We start from the raw sequence: 20,635 nt of genomic DNA on the forward strand, positions 1-20,635 counted from the left end.
ATGAAATGTTTCTTTATCCAAAAAATAAATGGTCTTCCTAGAAAAGTGGAGGAAACTGTTCAGGGACACTTACAATTAGGTTGGTCAAAACAGTAGAAAACATATGAAATAAATCCTGCAAAGGTAGAGGACGGGACTGCGCGAGGTCGCTCTTTTTGCTGGTTTTATTTTGTTTTCCTCTTTTTTGACTGTTGCTATTTTTTTTTTCTAGCAGCACCCAAGATGTTCTCAGAGCTTTCCAAATAGGAAATAAGTTGCTTTTCATGTAATGATAAATTATTTTTCATAATGAAGATGGAGTGATTGTAAGGCTAATGATATTAATTGGATTTATATGAAAGCATCCAATTAAAAAAAAAATCAAAACAGCTGCATCAAACATGACTATACAATGTAATAAAACCATATAATAAATATGTGGTCTGGCTACACCATATTACCTAGTTTCATTAATTGAACCTTACACCTGGAAAGATAGTCATTATCAGACTTCTCAACCATCAAGGAAAAACAGTCTCAATTATTTTTACAATGAAATAATCATTGCTTTTTTCTATTCTGCCATCTGAAAAGAGAAAATGGCTGCTGCCTTGACTGTGAAGTATAAGGTCTTGCAGAACTATACAAAGTTGATTCTGCTTGATGCTGGACTTCTGCAGCCTTAGCGTAGACTGTAATTTCTTTAGTTATATGTGAAATGCGTCGCTTTGCTCCTTTTTTGTGCTCTTGCATTTTTTCAAAAAAATCAAGACCCCTCTATCTCCAAAAGTCTCCCCGTGGCTGCACTGCAGGGCGTTAGGGCTGTTGTACGACCTCTGGTTATGAAATGGCAAATCGGCAGTTGCCTGGTTTTGCTTCAACACTTCTTTTTTCCTCCCTTCCCTTTGCTGTGCGGTGGGGATGCTGCCTGGAACAATTTGCTACCTGACACAGCAAGATGAGAAGGTGGGCTCTGGTGCTGTGTCCCCCTGCAATCAGCTGTAAGTGCCTCTAGATGTGTCTGTGCTGGAGCAAATCACCTGTGCTTGTAGACCTCCTGTCTCCAGTAAATCATAAGCATCTCAATCTTTTTGTCAGGCTGTGATATGAGAATCCGCATCTGAATTTCAATATGAGGGGAGAGAAGCTGATTAAGTGTTTGAGATAAGGTTATGTGACACCACAGGTTAAAAATACCTGAACTGAATTTGGCCACATGCCTAGAGAACCACATTGCAGTGTGTTCGGGTGGCACTGAATAAGCTTCCAAGGAGTTTGCTGTCTTCTGCTTTAAGAAAGCAATTCTTCAGGAGTGGTCTTTTAGGAGCTGCATCTCTCTTGTTTTACAGCATTTCTTTGGACTGCGCTATCTTGCATTTCTTATCTAAAATGTCACCGATGTGTCGAGTTAAAAGAAAATATAAAAGTGTAATAAACCCTAGCCATTTAGGAAGAAAAGGACAAATATTTTTGTTTGGCACAAATGTCTGGAGAAAGACTTAAGTTAGATCCCCAGAATCCTACACAGGTTAATTCTAGTTCCCCTGAAAAGTGACAGTTGAAACCCTTAACAAATACTGTGTTTTAGCCAAAAAAACCAAACAACAAAAAAACCCAAACAAACACAAAACTGTATGATTTGTTAAAACCTAAGCAGTGTGCTTCTGGCAGGTCTGGGAAATAGACTAAAGAAATTCTAGAACCTTCTGACTCTTAAGACTCTCTATAATTTTAGTATTTTACCAGTTTTTGTTTTTCATTCATGACTTACATTTTTATAAATGTTCTTAGTGATGAGAAGAAACTTTGGGAGATGTGTGTAAATAATCGGAAAGGTCTGCTGAGTAAAAGGCTTAGTTAGACCAGGCAAGTTGGTCTGGCTTGTTTAAATTTTTGCCTGTATTTAATACTTTAAAAGCTGTAGAAGAATACAGCCAGGATACTGCACTGGATTTGGGGTATCACTCTTGTGAACTATGTTTGAAGGCTTCTCTTTTTTTTGTGTGTGTGGGAGTTACCATATTCCAGAAATGTGATGCAGAAGGGTGACTTTCCTAATGCATCTGATTTACTTTCTTATTTTTTTTGGTTGATTTCAGAAGTAAACTTGCTTATTCATTTTTTCTAGTTATACTGAAATGTGATGTTGAGCGTGTTTGTCATGCGTGTTCTTGTTTTTTTACAGATGGCCTGAAGCCAGATACCAAGATGCTGCTTACTGTTGCCTCCAAGAAGAAATCTAAGGCAGGGAAAGGGGATACAACCAAAGAGGATGAAAGCAGCAAGAATGATTCAGCCCAACCTGTTACCATCTCTCTTCTCTTTAAAAGATATGTCTTTGACACGCGGAAGAAGATGATTCAATCCTGAGAAAGCAAGAGAGAGGCCTCTGATCACACCTGAAAGACCAGACTCTGAAATGAATTCAGGTGGAATGTGTTCCTTGTCTGAATGCATTAAGACCTGCTCCTTCCTCACAAACAGAGCCTGGAAGCTCCTGATGACTATGTGCCCCCTTCCAAAATCTTTGCAATCTGGTTTTGTTCTGTTAGAATCTGCGTATTTTGTCATTTTGTCATGTCACTTTGCAATGTGAATCTTTACAGCCTCTCTGAGAACGTCACCTGCCAGATGAGCACGTTCAGGTGTGCGTTCTAATAGCAGTGTTTTTCTGGAGGATTGTTCTGAAGCTTCTCTTGATTTAAAAGTTTGCCACCAATATTAATCTAAATCTAGTCAAGATGTGAATTTCATGTGACCCACAAAGTGAAGCTGATTAGGCTAGGTTTACTTCCCTGAGCAAAGTGGGGGACAGAAAGCACACGATATAATAGGTGAAACCTAAAATGGATGTTTCGCATTCCTTCAGCTGCAACTATGTAAGACGCTATCTGAGAGATGATATGGATCTCTTTTATAAATATGATTTATATCTAGAAATGTTTTTCATATTAAACATAACGATGCATGTAACTGAGTCTTAATTGTTCTGTTTGCTGTTCTAAAGGTTCAGAACCTATCTTCAGTGACATTTTATATAGCTTTTCTGAATTTCTTGCCTGTTCTGTGGTGAATCCTACTCCAGAATTGTTTTCTTTTTTTTGTAACCAAAATGTCTTTTGTGTGTGAAAGAAAAAGTTGCCTCTGGAAATAGTCAAGGGCTTTATTTCATTAAAATAATGATAGAAGATTGCAGCATAAGCCTTGTAAAATGAATATCTCCAAGATGCTTTAGAAACCATTAGTTGTTTAATAGGGATTTCATGGCTGCTTTAGTTCTTCCTCTCAATTTCAGGTCCTAGGCTCATAAAAAGGAGAGCACTGGTAATATCCCTTCTTTGTTATTTACAAAGCATAGGACACCTTAACATGAAAACTAACAATAATTCTACAGGTACGAAAGATGCAGTATGGAACAGAAATTGGACTCAGGCCTGGCAGCATGGAAAATATTAGTTCCTGCCTTTTGAACAAAAAGTGTACTTCTGCTTGTTGATGTTAAATAGCAGCCTGTGACCCATTCACTGAAGCCAGCTGTAGAAGACGACTGCATGTATAATGTAAGTGCATTAGTTGCACATGGAAGTAAATAACTATAATAGATTGCTACACTCATTCTTATTAATCATATTATTATAATTATATTATTAATAACACTTTGAGTGTTATTAATCAAATATCCATTGATGGGCATGAGTCCATCATGCTAACATGATCCTGTTGTTTTCAGTCTTTTCCTTTTAATTTCCAGGTAGCCAAAGTGGATACAAATGGCAAAAATATCAGCTGTTGAGAGGATATTTACAGCTGGACAGTCGTGAGACAGGGCAAGTCTGGCGTCTAAGCTAGGTTGATGGTGCCCCTTTAAATCAGAACAGAATTAGTGCTTTGTGGAATAATCCCAAACAGTTTCTGCTGAGTGAGTCCCAGCAAAGCTTTAGCACATCCCTTAAGATTATGGGGTATGCTTTCAGTGTGATCCCAGAGGAATTAGGCAGGCAACTTCATCTATGGCTTAATGTGACTTGTGCTGCCAGCCTTGCTGGAAAATGTATCCTTCTATAATGAAAAAAATGCATTTCACACCCCCGTCACCTCTCCTTCCCCATTTCTCTCCTCTTCCCAGACACCCCCAAAGGCAGTCTTTAGAAAGAATATTTATTGTATTATCTTTCTTTTAAGCCTTTATCAAGTCCTGTTTTGTACCCTGCACTGTTACCTCAGCTTAAGATACTGCAGTGATGGAAGCTAGAGAAACAGATGACATAGAAGGAATGCCGTTATTACCATCCCAGGTTAGTCTAAGAATTATTGGTACAAAAAAACCTTCTAATTAAAAAAAAAATCAGAAGGGAATTATTAAGGAACTTACTTTTTTTTTTTATCTGTATAGTTCTAACGTCCTTGCCAAATTTTAAATGGGTCACGAAATTCTGCCAACTCTGCTTGGAGTTTTGGAAAGAAAAGGGCAGTCATCAGGAGAGATGTCCTGCTGTAGGATATTGTTGGCTGCTCCAGAGTTGTTAGCCTTGCACTTACAGGTTTTTGTCTTTCTCATTTCTAAGGCATTTTTGAATAGTTCTGGAGAGGAGGCTGTCAGTGTAAATGGTGGTATGTATTTTTACAAAGCACTATCTGATTAATGTTTTCCCCTCTACACTGTGGATTGCCCATAGCAGGATCAGTGAGTCAGTTGTTATGGAACTTGATCCATTTGAAAACTCGTTAGTCCTGAATACTTAGTTTTGCAGCCCTCTGCTTGGCTGAAAGGCCTTCTAGTGCTGAGGGGTCCCATGGTTTATTTGCTTGGGGTACTCCAAGGGAGGGAGCAGCAACAGCTTCCAGAGTTGGACCTGCATCCCTTTCTCGTCCAGTCTCCTGTAATATACTTTTTAAAATCTTTCCCCCCATCTTCCGTCTCATTTCTGGACTAGTGTACTAACTGAGCATCTTTCTTCCATCCTCTCAGTCCAAGACCTAATCTCCTCCTCAGTGCTCCTATGTCCCATCTTTGCTCATTGCTTCTGCTTGTTCTGGCTCTGCTCTTGCCTGTGGAGAAGGAGATGTAAATCTGGGTGCTGGCAGGGGTCCCATGGCAGGTGTTGGGAGCCCAGCATGGTGGGGAAGGCCCTTGCCCTGCAGCTTACACCAGCTCCTGCGTGCGGTGCGTAACTACCCGTGTTCAGGCACTTCGGCTGTGACTTGGGCAGTCTTGTGGACAGCTACTGCTGACCCAGTAGGAGTAGGCTGTGCGGAGGCATGCATGCCATGCCTCATGTGAGTCCCGTCACCTGCCACCATATCCTTGTGCTTTCTAATCCTCTCTGTAAAGTCCCTGTTGCAAAGCCCCGTCCTTTCGTTTTGCTCCCCAGCAGAGGTTTGTGTAGGACAGACAGCTGGAAAGGTATCTGTTGAAGACTGAGGTTTGGTTTTGTGTTTTTCCCCATTTTTAATTCCAAAAGGAGAAGTTAAGTGTGCCCAAGAACTTTGATTATAGTGTGCTATTACTGCAGATCTCTGGCTGCTGTCCTGAGGCTGTTGGATACACATTCAAAAAAGGGTGAAATGGTGGAACAAAATGATTATGGGAAAATCAAAGCTTTTAAAGACATTTGCAGGATGAACAGATGTTCAAACATTCTTTTATTTGGTTTCCAGACAGACGTAGAGACTTTCCTTTCATCCTCTTAATCAGTGCATTATGCTGTAATTTGTAAAAATGGCATTAAAAAAATATTAACAGGGTCATATTGTGATCTACTGACTCTGTGTCATTAAGCTGCGAAGTTAAGAACAGCAACCGGGAACAGGGGTTAAATGTTGTAGAATGTACTGTACTAGCATATATTGTCAGACTGTATTATAATGAATCCAAAATCGAATAAAGATGTAAGGAGGTTTTTTAATACTGCTAAGGTTGTCAGTGTTGCAAAACTAGAAATTATTATGGCTGTGCAGATGTTCAGTGAGTAATACATCTTTGGGTTGCGGGGAGAGTAGCAGTGAGAAAAGCTTTGTTTTTACAAGCCTGTTTTCTGCTTTTCCTTGGAATTTATTTTGGGACAGCAGTCTGGCTTGTGATCTTGCCAGAGGTCTTGAGCTGTGAGGGTCAAAGCATGCAATCGTGGTAGCAAGGATTCAGTAGGTGGCATCCTTTACTTGGATTCAAAACTAAATCTCCCCACCTAAAAATGGGGTATGCGCTGGCATTGATAATGAAGATTTTTGAATCAAGCTTGCAACCCATCTCTCAAAGAACAGTTTCTATTAAAAACTACAGTGCATTTAATGACTAGGGCAGAGCCATTAACTCCGATCTGTTGACCAAACCCTGAAGTACCAGTGTCCTTTCTGGGTGTGTTTCTGGTTCAGTTGAATATAGCTCTCTTCCTCAAATCCTACCAATTGTGTTAATTGGTTGCAAGTAGCTGACTGGAAAAGTGAGCCATCCGCACTGGCGGGGTTCTTGGCGTGTACAAGACATCTCGTCCTGGGCAGGAGGCACGTTACTTGCTTGTTGGAGCTCTGCAGTTGAACAGCCACAGGGTGGCAGAGCAAAAGTGAGAGCCCAGCATGATGAGGAGTTGTAATGATGCAGTCACGTCCTAGAGCAGCCATGTTCCACCCCAGGACTGTCTGCATCTCACTGCTGGGAGAGCAGCTCTGTATTTATATCTGTAAAGTGCTCTGGGATCTTGTGAAATGAAGGATGAAAGGCAGCAGAGGAATGCTACCTTATTAGCAGTTTCAAAAAATCTTTGTTTTCCTTTAATATCCACAGTGAGCTGGAAAGCTCTTTATTTACAAACACATGAGTTTTAAACAAACTTACTGAGGATACAAATAGAATAATTTTAAGACAGAGCCTAACATAGGGAGCTAACCTGCCAAGCCTGGGAGAAGGGGAAGAACTGTATGACTGCAGTCTGTGGTGAGGCCAGTCTTGCTAGATGATGGGCATCCAGAAGGAATTCAAGGGTTTGGGGAGGTTGTGTTTAAGCAAGATATTGTAGAAAGGGGAGTAGTCTTCTGGGATTCCCCGCAAATTCTCCTGCTGTTCTGTGCAAAAATAGGTTAAAAACATCATTTGATATGGTTGTAGCTCTACCGTAAACAATATGTAAGAGGAGAAAGAGTATGGTGGGTCTGCTTATTTCCTGTTGCCAATGCCAGAATATGGAGTCTTTCCCACATCTGCTGCTGTGCATGCAGCACGCTTTTTAGTTCCAGTTGTTAGTGGACTTAGACTTTAGGATAGAATAGGTTTTCCATTCCAGTAAGTATTACAGTTCTTTATTTTTTATTTGTGTGTCTGATATGAGTGCTTTTCCAAGATGGTATAATTGGTCTGCAAGACTCGTACCTTGTTTCCCCCCCCCCATCAGAGGTGACTGTTGCTTGTCAAAGGTGAATGCTCTAAGGGATGTCTTTGTCTCAGAGCCACACGTTTCTGATATGCATTTGTATGCTTTTCCTAATAAATGACAGGAGAGGGAATGCCATCTAATTCTTTTCTTTTTGGAGCTCATGCTCAGGATCAGCTGCGAAAGGAACTCATCAAACAGAATCAGAAAAACCCTGCAAAATCTTTGGTAAATCTCAGCCCTACCCTGCCCTACAAGGCTCATTCTTAAAAACATGACCGTCTTTTTGACTATTGAGTCCTTGCTAGTCTTGCCTGTTCTAGTTCACATTTCTTAACCAAAAGGTAATTTGAGGTCTGGATCAAGAGCTGCTAAACTAAACGACCCTGGTAGTGACTGAGGTGCCTGCTAGCACCGTTGTGTTGGCATTTTGGCTAAACTGATCTGATTACTTATGATCCTTTAAGAAACCTAGGCTGTTCATTAGCTCTAGAAGGTTCTGTTTAGATTAATTCCTTCTCCTTTGATTGGAAGTCATGCAGTCTTTTTGTGTTTTGGTTGATCATTCTTAGATTTCTCAAGGGCCTCATTCATGTCAATCAGAGAGACTCTGTCCTTCTTGGACCGCAAAATTGCTTTTATTAGGCTGTATATGGCCCCCATTCAGACATGTAGGAACCAGTTCTTTTATACTGTTTTCTGTGAAAACTGATATTTTAGTGCCTATAACTTCAGTCTGACAGTTAGGAGTAATCCATGCCCTCATGGTGAATTCATTCCCAAAACAGCATTCCATAAGGACAAGCTGAAACTTAGACCCCGCACAGTGGTTTTGCCTAAATTTCTTCCTTTTTGCTAAAGTAAGCAATCCATCGTCTAGTTTTCTTTCTTAAGCTTCACTTTAACCAAAGCTGAGTTGAACTCTGCACCCTCTGTGAGAATACTGTTTTATTACCTGGAAGGATCAAGGTCTCCCAGAAGCTCTTCTAGACGCTGTCAAGTTACTGAAAGATTATCTACAGTGGTGCCCACCTGCATTAATGTGTATGTGATTTCTTTTCTGCAGAATGTGGGTCATACTGTCTATGAGGACACTAGAAACAGAAACGAGGTATCTAGAGATAATCGTTGGAAGAAAGAAAAGTTGCTTACTGTGCAGGAATTGGAAATAACCAAAATTACTCCCCCCCAGAAATTAGGCATCTGAGATGTTTTCATTGCCTACGTGTATTCCGTAACTTCCCATCCTTTCTTATTACTGCAGAACATATGAAGTACTCATTTTTATATTGTAGCGTAGGAATGATTTCTGTCTTGCCAACAATATCCTTTCTGGGGATTGACTTCTTGGTTGTCACCACACACTGAGCCAATGATTGTAGAGAATCGAGTGAATACTCCAGAATCTCTTTCCTGAGTTGTAACTGCCAATTCTAAGCTTAGCATCATGTAATTTTTGCCTACGTGCATTAATTTGTATTTATCTATTTTGAAGCTTGTTTGCTTCTGTTACCCACTTACTTGGTGTTGTCTGATTCTTCTAGAATTCCTTACCATGTAGAGTGACTTCTGTGTTCTTTGTAGTGCAAGAATCTGAGAGTTGGTCCTGTCTGTGCATTTAAACCCTTGGGCTGAGGTATTGAGAAAGGAGGGAGAGGGTGCTTGAGCGACCTGTAATGTATGCATGGCTCAGAAGGACACTTAGCTTCAAAAGTGATTTTTGCATAGGGAGTGCACATGCACTGAAAGCAGAATGCAGCTCATGCAGGAGGGTAAGCAAGCGTACTTTTATTTTCTTCAACTGATTTTTTCATACTTTGAGATTTAGACATAGCATTGATGTTCTGTGTATGACGTAGTTTTAATTTAAGACTAGGACTAATTGAGTTCCATCGAGTGTTGCTCAGTGCATCAAAACCAGTGTTTCTTAAGTCTCATCCTCAGGTGCTTCCTGACAAAGATTATTGTAGAGTATTATACCTATGGAAAAGATTTGAAATGTTGGACTAATCGGGACATCTCACTGGGAAACTTTTTTCTCTTAATTTTGCATCTTAAGATACAGGAAGGGTGAGGGGTGTCAGACTGTCGGCTGATTTCCTTGGCAAATGTACCCTATTGCAGCTGAAGGGAAGGGTGGGATGGCATAAACAGAGTGTTTTGGCATGAGGGCAGAAAGTTGCATAGCTTGGGTGTGATATACCTGAGAAAACACATCTCATGCTCTATCTTCCTTGTTTCTTTTTTTAGATGAGCCATTAACAATTGAAACCTACCTTAGTAGGTTTCAATTGTTAATGAATGTAGAAGGGAAAAAGGAAGGGATAATGTTATGTCATCTTGCCTTTTTAAAAATGTAGTTGGGGAGCTCTGGCAAGAGAAGCATTTTGTTTGGAGAGAAATCCAAATCACTTCATAACTCAGTGTGGGGGTTTTTGTTTTGTTTTTAACTCCGAAGATTGATCTGTGCTTACAGCCCCACTGAGTAAGTGGACAATTTGGTCTCCATCCAGTTCTCAGTTGAGTTGTAAATCTCATTTGCCGTCTGGCAAAGCATGGCATGACTGGGCAGTTTCAGAGAGACATCTGGGTTTAGAACAGTGGAAAAGCAAAGAGGTTTGCCAGTTTGGAATGAAAATAGAGCTGTCAGGAACACACAACTGGATGAGAGGCATGGGTTTAGGCTGAAATGTATATGTAGAGGTCTAGAACTACTGTAATAACAATATTTGAGCACACATTTAGTAATTTAATTCTGATGTTATAACAGGTATATAAAAGTTTAAGCATCACAGGTTTTTTAACATAATTTCTTTTAAAGTTGAAGTTGTTGCAAGATCAATATTGAGAAAAGCTCTCTGCAAAGCATTTTGATTTATCAGTTCCAAGCGCTGACAGTATTTGACAATTTTTCCCCTTGGTATATGATGTATTTAAAAAATGTTATGTACAATTCACTCTCACTGATATGTTTGTTGCAGTAAATCCATGCCCAGTTGCTGGGTACAGAATTGGAAGAATGAGTTTAGTGAGTTGTCCACGGTCATATGTGGGATGTTGCAGGGGTGGAGCTGAATCTTCAGACTGTAGCTCCTGCTGCTTGTCTTCCCACATTTCACTCACCTACCATATGAAGGCCGCTTCTGCGTCTGCCGTTACTAGCCTTGAGGGTAGTTAGTCCAGGCTCTTCAGAACATTTCCTTTCTTTCCTGGGACAAAAGTAAGAGAAAGTCTGAGAGAACCTCATCTTTCACTGAGGCACTGCAGACAGAATTTGTTTATTTGTTCCTTGGTACTTTTTTATTTGGTCTGTCTTCCAAAGGCAGATGATAAGATGGATTGTCTGTTGTGTGCCATGCACCGTAACAAAGGAGGCTTGTCTAGGAAATGTTACTTGTCTCCCACTACTAAAATGGGCACAAGTGAACTCATAGTAACTTTGTCCGGAATTATTTGCTTAAAATACTAACATTAATATGATATATGAAAGAGCAACAAAGACCACCTTCAATTTGTACATAAGGCTTGCTAATTTGCAACATCAGTTTTGCTGGTTAGCGGGTTTTTTCCCTCCCTTAATTAGAAATTTTAATTAGAGCATGCTGTGTATTAAGATGTTGAAGCTTTGACTGGCAGTTTGGAATTGCAGAAGGATCAGCTGTCTCTGTAGGGCTGTAGCACAACAGGGATTAGCTCGCACCCTTCTGCCTGCAGGTATATTTTGCTTCTTGAGTCGGATCATCAGAAAATGTTCTTCAAGGTAGTATTCATCTTCCTGAACAGACCTTGTCTGTTCCAAGGGACCTGAGTTCAGAGGAGATCTACAGATTCACTGATCATACATAAGGTGAAAAGACAAAGTCTCAAAACTGAATGACAAATAAGTGAATTGTTGGACTATTTCACCATGGTGTTGGATCAGCCTTGCCCCTTTGTCTGCTTACTCCAGTTGTGATGCTACCAGTGCAGGGAGGATTCCCTGTCCCTGTCTTTGGAGATCAGTTACTATGTTGGTACTTCTGCAGCTCCAATGTTCAGTCCTGCCTAGTAACGTAGAAGAGAGCTGCCTGAAGAGTTTTCACCATCTTTGATCTGCTGATGTCAGCTGTCTATGCATAGCATGTTGCTGGGTGTGAGGGAGCCTTGCGAGCTGATGTATTTTGAGTTGCTCAAGCTCCCTTACCTCATTTTTCTTCTCTCCTGCTTTACAGCAGATTCGTGGGAAGATAGGGATACATTCTAAAACATGAGCATTTAATGTTTCCAGCATCACACTCTTGGAAAGTACAAAAACTTCTGCCATGGATAATTATGGAATAACCTAATTGTAAGGAAACTGTTTCCCCAGACTCCTCACACTTGGTGGATATCTTGTGTCCTTTGAGCCTGAACATTCGTATTTTTGTTCTGCCTAGTGTAAGTGTGGGTTTTCTGTTATTCAGACGAATACCCAATCATTTAAAAAATTGCTGAAACGCATTTTCCAAGTTATCTTGTGGCACTCTAACCCACAAGCTAATTATGAAACTGCAATTTTAATTTGCTATTTTCAGTTGATTTCGTGTTCTGCTGGAACAGAAGTCATGATTTCCCTTCCTTCTTGCTGTTAATTTGTTTACCTTTATCACATGTCATCTGTCTTCAGAAGTGCAAATCTTTGCAACCTGTTGGTATAGAAAACTATCCATGCTTCTAATGGTTTTATTAAATCAATATGCTCTTCAAAATGAAGATTGATCATTTTAATAATTTCAGTAATATCTGTCCCTTTTCTTAAGCGTGTATCCCCCGGAGTCCTGCTGTGCAGGGTCCGTGTTCTATTGAGCTGTTCACAGTGATGCCCAAATCTTTTATCTTCGATGCTTCTGGTACCGTATCAGCGTAGTTCAATTTATATGTTCTTTGTGGTTACCTTTCACTTGTCAATACTCAATTTCAGCCTAGCTTTAGTGGTACTTAAGTTCCTCCTCCTCCTCTTCCTGCCAGCTAAATTAACTTTGGGCTATTTGCAAATCTTGCCCAGTTATAGTTCTTCCCTTTCTGGAAGGTCATTAAAGTTAAGCAACACTGAGGTTAGCATGGAGGTTTTTAGCACTCTTTTAATCTTTCATTTGGTTAAAGCCAGACTCTTATTTTACTTCTGTCCTTTTCTTTCTTTGCTTTTTTTGCAGAAGGTCTTTGGTAAGCCAATGGTTTATGGATGTGTGTGGATAATTCCAGTATAGTGGAGATGCCCAATTTTCCTTTGCTTTTTTGGTGCTTAATGAATCATGTTTATCAGGATGATTAGCCAGCCTGGTTTTGATTGTTGCCTCATGGTTTTACCTGGCATTGAAGTAAGCTCACACTGGTCTGTAATTTCCAGAAGAATTTTTAACTTCTGTTTTAAAGAAAGTGATAACATTGGTAATTGACTGCAGTTAAGACATGTATTTCTGTTAGCATGTGAATCATTTAATAATGCTGTCAATGATGCAGCGAAGCAATTTAACAGTCATGTTCTGCTGATTGTCCACTTAGTGGACTCAGCCATTTTTATGCCAATCAATAGAAGTGAGTGAGGGTACCCTGGCTACTTTAAAAAAAAAAAAAAAACAACAAAAAAAAAACTAAAGAAGACAAAGAGTCTTAGTGTAGTTCAGAAGCATGTTCCTTTTTTTTTTTTGCCATACAGTAGTAGAATAACCTGAATCAACAGTTGATAATTACTGAATGTTATTGAGCTTCTCCCCTTTTTGCTGAGCAGTTCTAGTCCAAAGTTGGTCACAAAATTGGCTCAGGCATCAACACAAGTTTTTGTGTTCTTTATCTGATTGTGCAAGCAGCTTCTGTTTTAAATTAGTAAAACTGAAGTTTTCATTATTCATCTAAACTTTAAGCTAGCGCTGTCAGAAAGCACTGTGGGGTGAGTTTGTGCTGGAAGGACTTTTGCAGATATCATGCATCTTAAGCCAGGCAACGCTTGAGGAGTGGTTGAGCAAACCCAGCGTTACCATTCTGCACTTGGCTACTCCTGGCTTCTGCCCGTTGCAGTAACTTCCAAGTCCAGCATTTCAGTGCCTTAAAAAAGGAACATCAGGAGAGGCTTTGCAACAAGTCAAAAATGAGAAGTGATGTAGCAAATATGCCTTGATTGAAAAAAAAGGCTAATTTAATTAAATGTTTACAGCTGGGATGTTCTGGTGTAAACAGCCTGTGGCTCCTGGCTTGCAAATTAGGTGTCTTTCTCTTTATGGCTAATCTAGCTGTTTGTGCTTGCAATACCAGAGTTTCTGTTACTCTGAGCTCAAAATATCGAATCCAGGTAAGTGACTGTGCACTATGTGAGGTAGGAGAATCTCTTCACTTAACCACAAATGTGCAGCCTTTCTTGCAGGGATGGTCAGCAACAGCACAACAAGTTACAGTGCAGCAGTGCCGCATCCATTCCAGCTTGTGGCATTTGTGTGTTCAGAGGAGGAGCTCTGTTATGTGCGTGATTGGGAGGAAAATATGGTAGTGTCTCATTCTAAGATTGCACCAGATCAGATGGAAAGTAGTGTCTGTTGAGCTTCCAGTCTGTTTCTGACATCTCCATTTTTTCCTTGGAATCCTGTGGCTTGCTTTGTCATGTGAACTTCGCAGCGATGTTCAAAAGAGAAGCAGGTGTTGGTTTAAAACTTCTCAGTGGGTCGTGGAGCGACTGTGTCCAATTTAGGATCAATATAAAGATATTAAGAAAGCAAACCCTCTTTTGTGCTATCCGTTAGTAAGATCTCTTCTGAATCTGTCATTGATAAGCATCTCTTTGTGCCTTTTCATTAAGGCATTGTCATCTGTTAGATGTATATAGAATGACAGGGGCTATCGCTTCTTGAAGGGAATCCTAAGGTCATCTTGTCCCTTTCCCTACCCAAAAGAAGGATCAGCTTTATGTACGTTGTTCTTTTCAGGTGTCCAGCTAGCTTGTTTTTAGAGGTTTTGTCACTAGCTGTCACAGGACTTTACTATCATTAGGGTTGTTTGGGAGGGAAAGAGAACAGGTTCTTTCTTCCTGGTATCTTACTTGAATCTTTTGTGTGGCAGTGTAAGCCTGTTTACCTTTTTTTTTTTTAATCCCTATCCACTGTGGTACAGAGAACAGACTATTCCTTTCCTCTTTGCAGTGCTCTTTTATGTACTTGAAGACTGATAGCATCCGTGCTCAATCTTCTTTCCTCTGGACTAAATGTTCTTAGTTTGTACAGTCTCTCCCCTTGAGGGCTGTGTTTCCTAGATCTGGAGTTGTTTCTGTCTTCCTGAGTTTCTCCAAATGGTCAATGTCCTTCCTTAAGTGCATTTCTCTCAACTAGGCAGTTCTCTAGCTAAGGCCTCACGAGTACTGACTGAATAAAGCAGGATTTTAACTTTGGGTGTGTCTCAGGCCATCTTCCTATTTATGCTTCCCCATCTGTGGGTTTTGGAGAATAAGTTTATTGCCTTAAGTTTAATGTGTGAGCTCAGTATCATGATGCCTCTCTATAGGTCTGTTATATGGGCTTTCATTTTCCATTCTGTACTTACACATTTCTACGTCCCCTCTTAAATAGCTTTCTATTTTTTCAGACTACTTCCCCAATTTGCCAGTATCACTTAAATTCCAGTCCTTTCCTCCAGCATACTCATTCCCATCTGATCTATCCAGTCATCAAGATAATGAATGAAAATATTAAATAGAATTAGCTCAAAGATAGACCTCTGTGAACCATGCTTAATATATCCTCCCAAACAGTGTACCATTCATAACTATTCTCTTAATGTTTTTCAAACAGTGTCATGCTCAGCCTATAATGAGTTTCTCTAGGTGATTTTTCCCTAGCTTGCTTATGCGAATGTCTTGTGGAAAACTGTCAAAAGTTTTTTCTAAACCAAGCTATGTACACTTATATTCTAGGTGACTTTTTCAGAGTTTTTCACTCTGCTTTCATTTGGTTTCAGCTGCAAAACTGGACCTGTGTGGAGCCTGCTGTCCAAAAGACATGTGTTTATTTTTGGTTTTTACTAGAATCCATTTTTCAGACAAGTCTTTTTTTTTTTTAACGTGTGAGAGGGTGCTCAGGAATGTGGACTACTTTGGTGCAAAATATGCTGTACACAGGTGATATGCAAGTTTTCCTGGTTCTGTAGGTGCATTTTAATCTTGACCTGCAAGACTCAACCTTCACAGCCTTGACTTTCTCATTAAAGTATGCTGTAGTCACAGCCCTAAATCAGAGCTGTCATCAAACGCTCGGGTGCCAAGCATCCGAACCCAGACTGGATCCAGTTTCAGCGCTGCAGCCTTTCTCTCTCATGGCTCATGTCTAAATCACAGCATGTATGTCTTTCGGGACTAAGAAGCCGCAAATTTTGCAGCTGAGTTGAACAACAGTTTGGTGACAAGGATGAATTCTAAAAAGAGTCTGAGGAGACATTCAGGCTCATTTTTATGTATGAAATAAGTGAGGATTTGAATTGCAGGTGAGTATTCTGGTCCATTTCAGTAACACAATGTTTCAGGTGTGACTAAAATGTTTTTGTTAATATTTAAAAATCAAGTAAAACATGTGCTGATAATTCCTTCTCCTTTCTTGGCCTTGTAATAAGCATATAATAAATTCAACAGCTGATGTCGTGAGGAGCTATTGGATTTAAGCCCATCTGAACATGTAGATATTAGGACGCCTTCTGCACCTTTGTATGTAACGAGTGGGTCTTAGTTATTATAAAGTGCTGCACAATTTCACCTCTGTGCAGGGTCTTAGGCAAACAATCCCCAGCAGAAAACATTTGCTATTGCCTAAGCCATGGGAAATGCTCTCTTACTCCATTAGCCTTGCTGTACTTGCTTGTTTCCCCCCCCCTCACTAACTCAAAAGAGGAGGGAAATGTATCTTTGCAACCACGCAGGCAGGAATTAGCCCAAGTGTATTTTACAGGTAAACTAACAAATAAGAGGAGAATCTGAGCGGCCCCCAGGGATCTGAATTTGTTTGCTGCTGGGCCGTTCTATCTGCAGCTGGCATCGGCAGAAACCTGAGTGCTCCATTAAAAGTTGACAACCTCTGTTCGCTGGGGCACGGGGCAAACAGAGCCAGCCTGTTCTGCAGACAGACTGACGGCCTTTATCTCCCCCCACCCAGCTCGTGATGGGAAATGATGTGACTCTCAAACAAAAAGCTTGAAACTAGGACTCGGTGCTCTTACTCTGCAGCTGGTGTACCAAGGAGGAGTAGCGACACAAGGTTGCCTTTCAGGGGCCGTGTGGGAAATACACTGAGTGCAACACACTAAGTGAGGATTGGGGCTCATCTGGGGGTGCTACTAGGAATGGGGAATAATACACGGTGCTGGTGTGGGCCCCAGATAGTGACCAGGGGTGTGCGCATCTGAAAATCTTAATTCCAAAACCTCAGGGACTGCATGGGTAAGTCACCACTCTGGAAGACAACGGGGACAATAATCTATTACAGTGTCCACCTTTTCAACTATGCCTATGGATTAATGCCTTAAGCAACTGCTTACTACCCTCTCACCCACCCCAAGGAGGCTCAAACCTATGCTGTCCTATAGCATTATCTTGCAGTAAATGTGACTGCTCAAATGAGGCCTTGATGCTCTGGCTGCTCACAAAGCAGAAAGCAGGGGTACGTGTGTCTTTGTCCCCATGGTGCAACAGTATTACATTGCACCTCAAACACATGGGGTTAGGGATGATTCATGTGAAAATACATAAATTAGATGGTTTTGTCTTTTAAAAAGACAACACTTCAGCCAAGGGACAGTGTGCCACACAGGAAGTACACTTTGATGTGCTTTTGATGGTATCATAGTCTGGAGGGAAATGCATGATATTACTCCGAATGCAAGGGAAGTGGTCTTTCCACTCTGAGTTTGCAGATATTTGAATGGCAAATTCATCAGTTCTCCTATGCAGAAGAATATACCTTTACCCCATCCTTTCTGCTCCTCTGTCCCTTTGTTCCACCTACTGTTTTCAGCAATAAAGCTCTTTGGTACGGCCGGCGAGTTGCTGTTTCTCGTAGGCTTAAAGGCCATGTTTTGTTACTAAATGCTGTTGCCGTTTTCTTTTGGAGTCTGGGTGTGCGAGCTATTCAATAGTAACACTGGAGTTTTGGGGTTGTTGGGGTTTTGTGCATAATCCTGCTATCCTTTTACTTGTTATTTCAATCAGACAGTGTTATAAAGTGTGTAAAGGGAGAGTTCCCCTAATCAGCTGCCTTTTGTTCATCTTAATCTCTAGTCAGTGTGAGTGACCTTTCGATAACAATCAAGATAGTAGTTTGCTCTAAAAGCTTGAACGTAGAAATGAACACTGCAAATACCCTTTCGCTCTTAGCTTTCCACCCTGTTTTGGGTACATAGGTTGAACCATTATTCTGATTACCTTTTGAAGGTAAAGGTGGTATCCCGTGAATGGGATTTTCAGAAGCAGTAGCCCTAAACCTACTCTTGTAACAGTCACAGTGAGTTTTGTGGCTAACTTCAGTGGCATGGGCGGGCCCACAGCATGCAGCTGAGGGCCCAAACCGGGTCGCTACGCTGTGTGGCTGCATGAGTGACCTTGGTGATCTCCAGCAGAATTAGGGCGTTTTCCCCCAAATTACAGGAATTTAACCTCTTATTTGTAGGACGTACTCTGATGCCTGTACAATAGTCTCTAAACCTCTCCTCACATACACAGTAAACTCTGGCATCCCTGCAGAGGAGGAAAAAGGAAGGGAAAACATCTGGGGAAGGTAGCAGATGAGCACAGACCACTGAATGCATTTTGGATATTGTCTTTTGGTTATAACAGTGCATGAAACCTAAGGATAACCCACTGCAAAAATGCGGCAAGGGTGGCTCCACAAAAAAAAATACTTCTGGCTTAGAGCTTGTGCCCATGTTTTATGTCGATTTGACCATGGAGTTGCACTGTATCAAAGAATAATCCGAAGCAGTTGCATGTTGAATGAAGCAGTACAAGATCTTGCTAGAAGGGATTTGTGGATGTGCTTTACTGGTATGTATCACTTAGTGCAGAAGTCTTGAAGATTTCAGAGTCCTCCCTGGGCTCTCTGGCTAGCCTGAGGTAGCAGTGGATATTTAAGGTCTTGCCTTTTTGTAGGTGTTTCTTGAACCGGTGTGAAGGTTTGTGGTGAAGATGGTGGTAGGAATGGGGGGCAGCAAAACTGTACAGGCACTTTTGGTTGATTTGTGATTAACTGTAGCTTTTAAGCTCGTCTCCCTGCACCATGTGTAGGTCCAAGCCTACTGCTTGACTTTGTGGTTTCTGAGACTTCAGAGGTGTTGGAGTGGGGAAGAAGCCCAATGATCTGAACGTCAGCAAGGATTTGGCAGTCCTGCAGTCCCCTTAGCAAGTCTCTGGCATGTGTGTTGAATGTTGTCTGCCAGGTAAGTGGATCATGTGTCTTTTTGGTCTTAGTTTCAGTTGCTTTGTGTCTGTCATCTTCAGACTCCAGAAAAATTGCCCTGGGTGTCTCATGGTCTCAAGAGTGCCCATCTCTAAGCATTTTGGTAGATGCCTTTGGTTTGCACTGTTCTCTGCCTCCCGGTTTGTGACCAATTCTTTTTCTCCCTTCCCTGTTTTTTCTGACATTCTTCTGGTCAAGAGGTTTTGTTTCTTATAGCACCAAGAGCAGAGTTAGAAGCGGAAGCAATGCAAAACTCTGATATGTCCCCATCTCTCTTCAATCTGTTTATCTTCCGCAGAGGCCTGATAGTGAATGACATTCATATAAACAGTGGGTAAAAGACCTGATGTGCACAGTTCAAACATCCTGTCATGATCTGGGCACATGTACTTAATTGAAAAATAAACACCTAACATGCATAAACATCTGATGTGTTTTCCTGGTTAAAATTTTGTGTCCCTATGCTGTATTTTTTTAAGACCTACAGTTCATTCTTCCATTTTCCCACCATCCATAAGAGATAACCTGGTTTTAATTCAACTTCGAGCTGCTGGCTGTGACTTGGTTCCTGCTGTAGACAAGTTTACCTGAATGCAAGTTTATGTGATATAACAAACAGTACTTCGGGGAAATACTTAAATGCTTTTCTCTTTCCAGCAGTGACCTGTTAAACCATTTTACACATTTTAATTTAAGCTTGTCTCTCCCCCTCCATACACTTGAGGGAAAGGACAATGTTTCAATCTAGAAAGCCGTGTAGGTAGGACCAGGCTATCATTTCAAATTTTGGAATCTATTCTTGCAAATTTTCCAAGACCCAACTGGATAAAGCCCTAAGCAACTTGGTCTGAACTAACTTTGCTTCCAGCAGAGGTTGGTGCTAGATGGTCTCCCAATATCTTTTCCAATCTGAGTAATTCTATGAATCTGTGTTAGATTGTCTGCAGCCATAGTTGAGATCAGGTGTGTTCATGCTGAAATTCCTGTAGCTTAAAAGAAAAGCAGTGGCAGCTGTCAGTTTGTCCCCTGGGAGCTCTTCAGCTTCAGAGTTGGTCTCTTATTCTGCCAGAGAACAGCTGAAGTGTGAGGACCTTCACAACTCATCACACTTCTTTTTAAGGGTGTTTGGAAGCTGATTCCCTGTGACGGGAATCCAACTATGCAACTCTCAGGCTCTGGAAAAGAATGAACTGGAAGTCCTTGGGAAAAGATGATGTGGGCCTAAATAATAGGGATGTGTGCATAGGAATGATGTGGAAGGCCAAAAGTGTGCTCTAGCACCATCCTGAGATACCTTTTCATTGCCAGCTTCTCTGTGGTAGGCTTCTGCAGTAAGATTTTTGACCTGAAGACCAGACATTTTCAGGAACTGAGGGAAGACTTAATAGGTAAGTTGTTGAAAAAGGTCTATCCAGAAGGTGCAGTGAAACTCTTTCAGAGACATCATTTGGAGTCATTGTGGTCTGGTTCCAGGTTCCACCTGTGCTCGGTCCTGAACACCTCTGGTGCTGCTCTGGCTGTGGTGACCAGTGGATTCTCTGTGCTGGGTCTGTGAAGATAAAACTGATCCAACATGTGTGGCTGGGAAGTTACTGACCGTATGCGGTGGTTTCACTGTGCTCATCTTCTCTTAGTGGAGGGACATGACAGAGTGTCCCAGAGCCGTGTCTCCAGAGGAGTACTCTTATTTCACAACAAAAGGGTATGCGCTCTCCCATATTACTCAAGGGACAGACCTTGTGGCAAAGACCTTCAAAGTTTGTGCTTTCTCCTACATCTGGGAAAGCAGATGGCAAGCCCAGTTCAGGGGCTGCTGATGTTAGAGGGGATCAGGCTTTGAGCCTGAAGATCCTCAGT

At 41.1% G+C, this 20,635-nt stretch overlaps 1 protein-coding gene across 3 annotated transcripts in view; it reads left to right on the forward strand.

Annotated features, from left to right (window-relative positions):
* Positions 1–2,952, forward strand: part of EEFSEC (eukaryotic elongation factor, selenocysteine-tRNA specific) — a 129,590-nt gene extending 126,638 nt beyond the window's left edge. For 2 of the 3 annotated variants that reach the window (XM_050904649.1, XM_050904650.1), the window contains one exon: positions 2,165–2,952. In XM_050904649.1, coding sequence (XP_050760606.1) covers positions 2,165–2,349 — 185 coding nt within the window. In that variant the 3' untranslated portion in view covers positions 2,350–2,952. The remainder of the gene's footprint in view (positions 1–2,164) is intronic. The other variant, XM_050904652.1, reaches the window with a different exon arrangement.
* The last annotated feature ends 17,683 nt before the right edge of the window (positions 2,953–20,635 follow it).

This window comes from Gymnogyps californianus, chromosome 13 (genome assembly GCF_018139145.2).
Source record: "Gymnogyps californianus isolate 813 chromosome 13, ASM1813914v2, whole genome shotgun sequence".
NCBI classification, from domain to species: domain Eukaryota; kingdom Metazoa; phylum Chordata; class Aves; order Accipitriformes; family Cathartidae; genus Gymnogyps; species Gymnogyps californianus.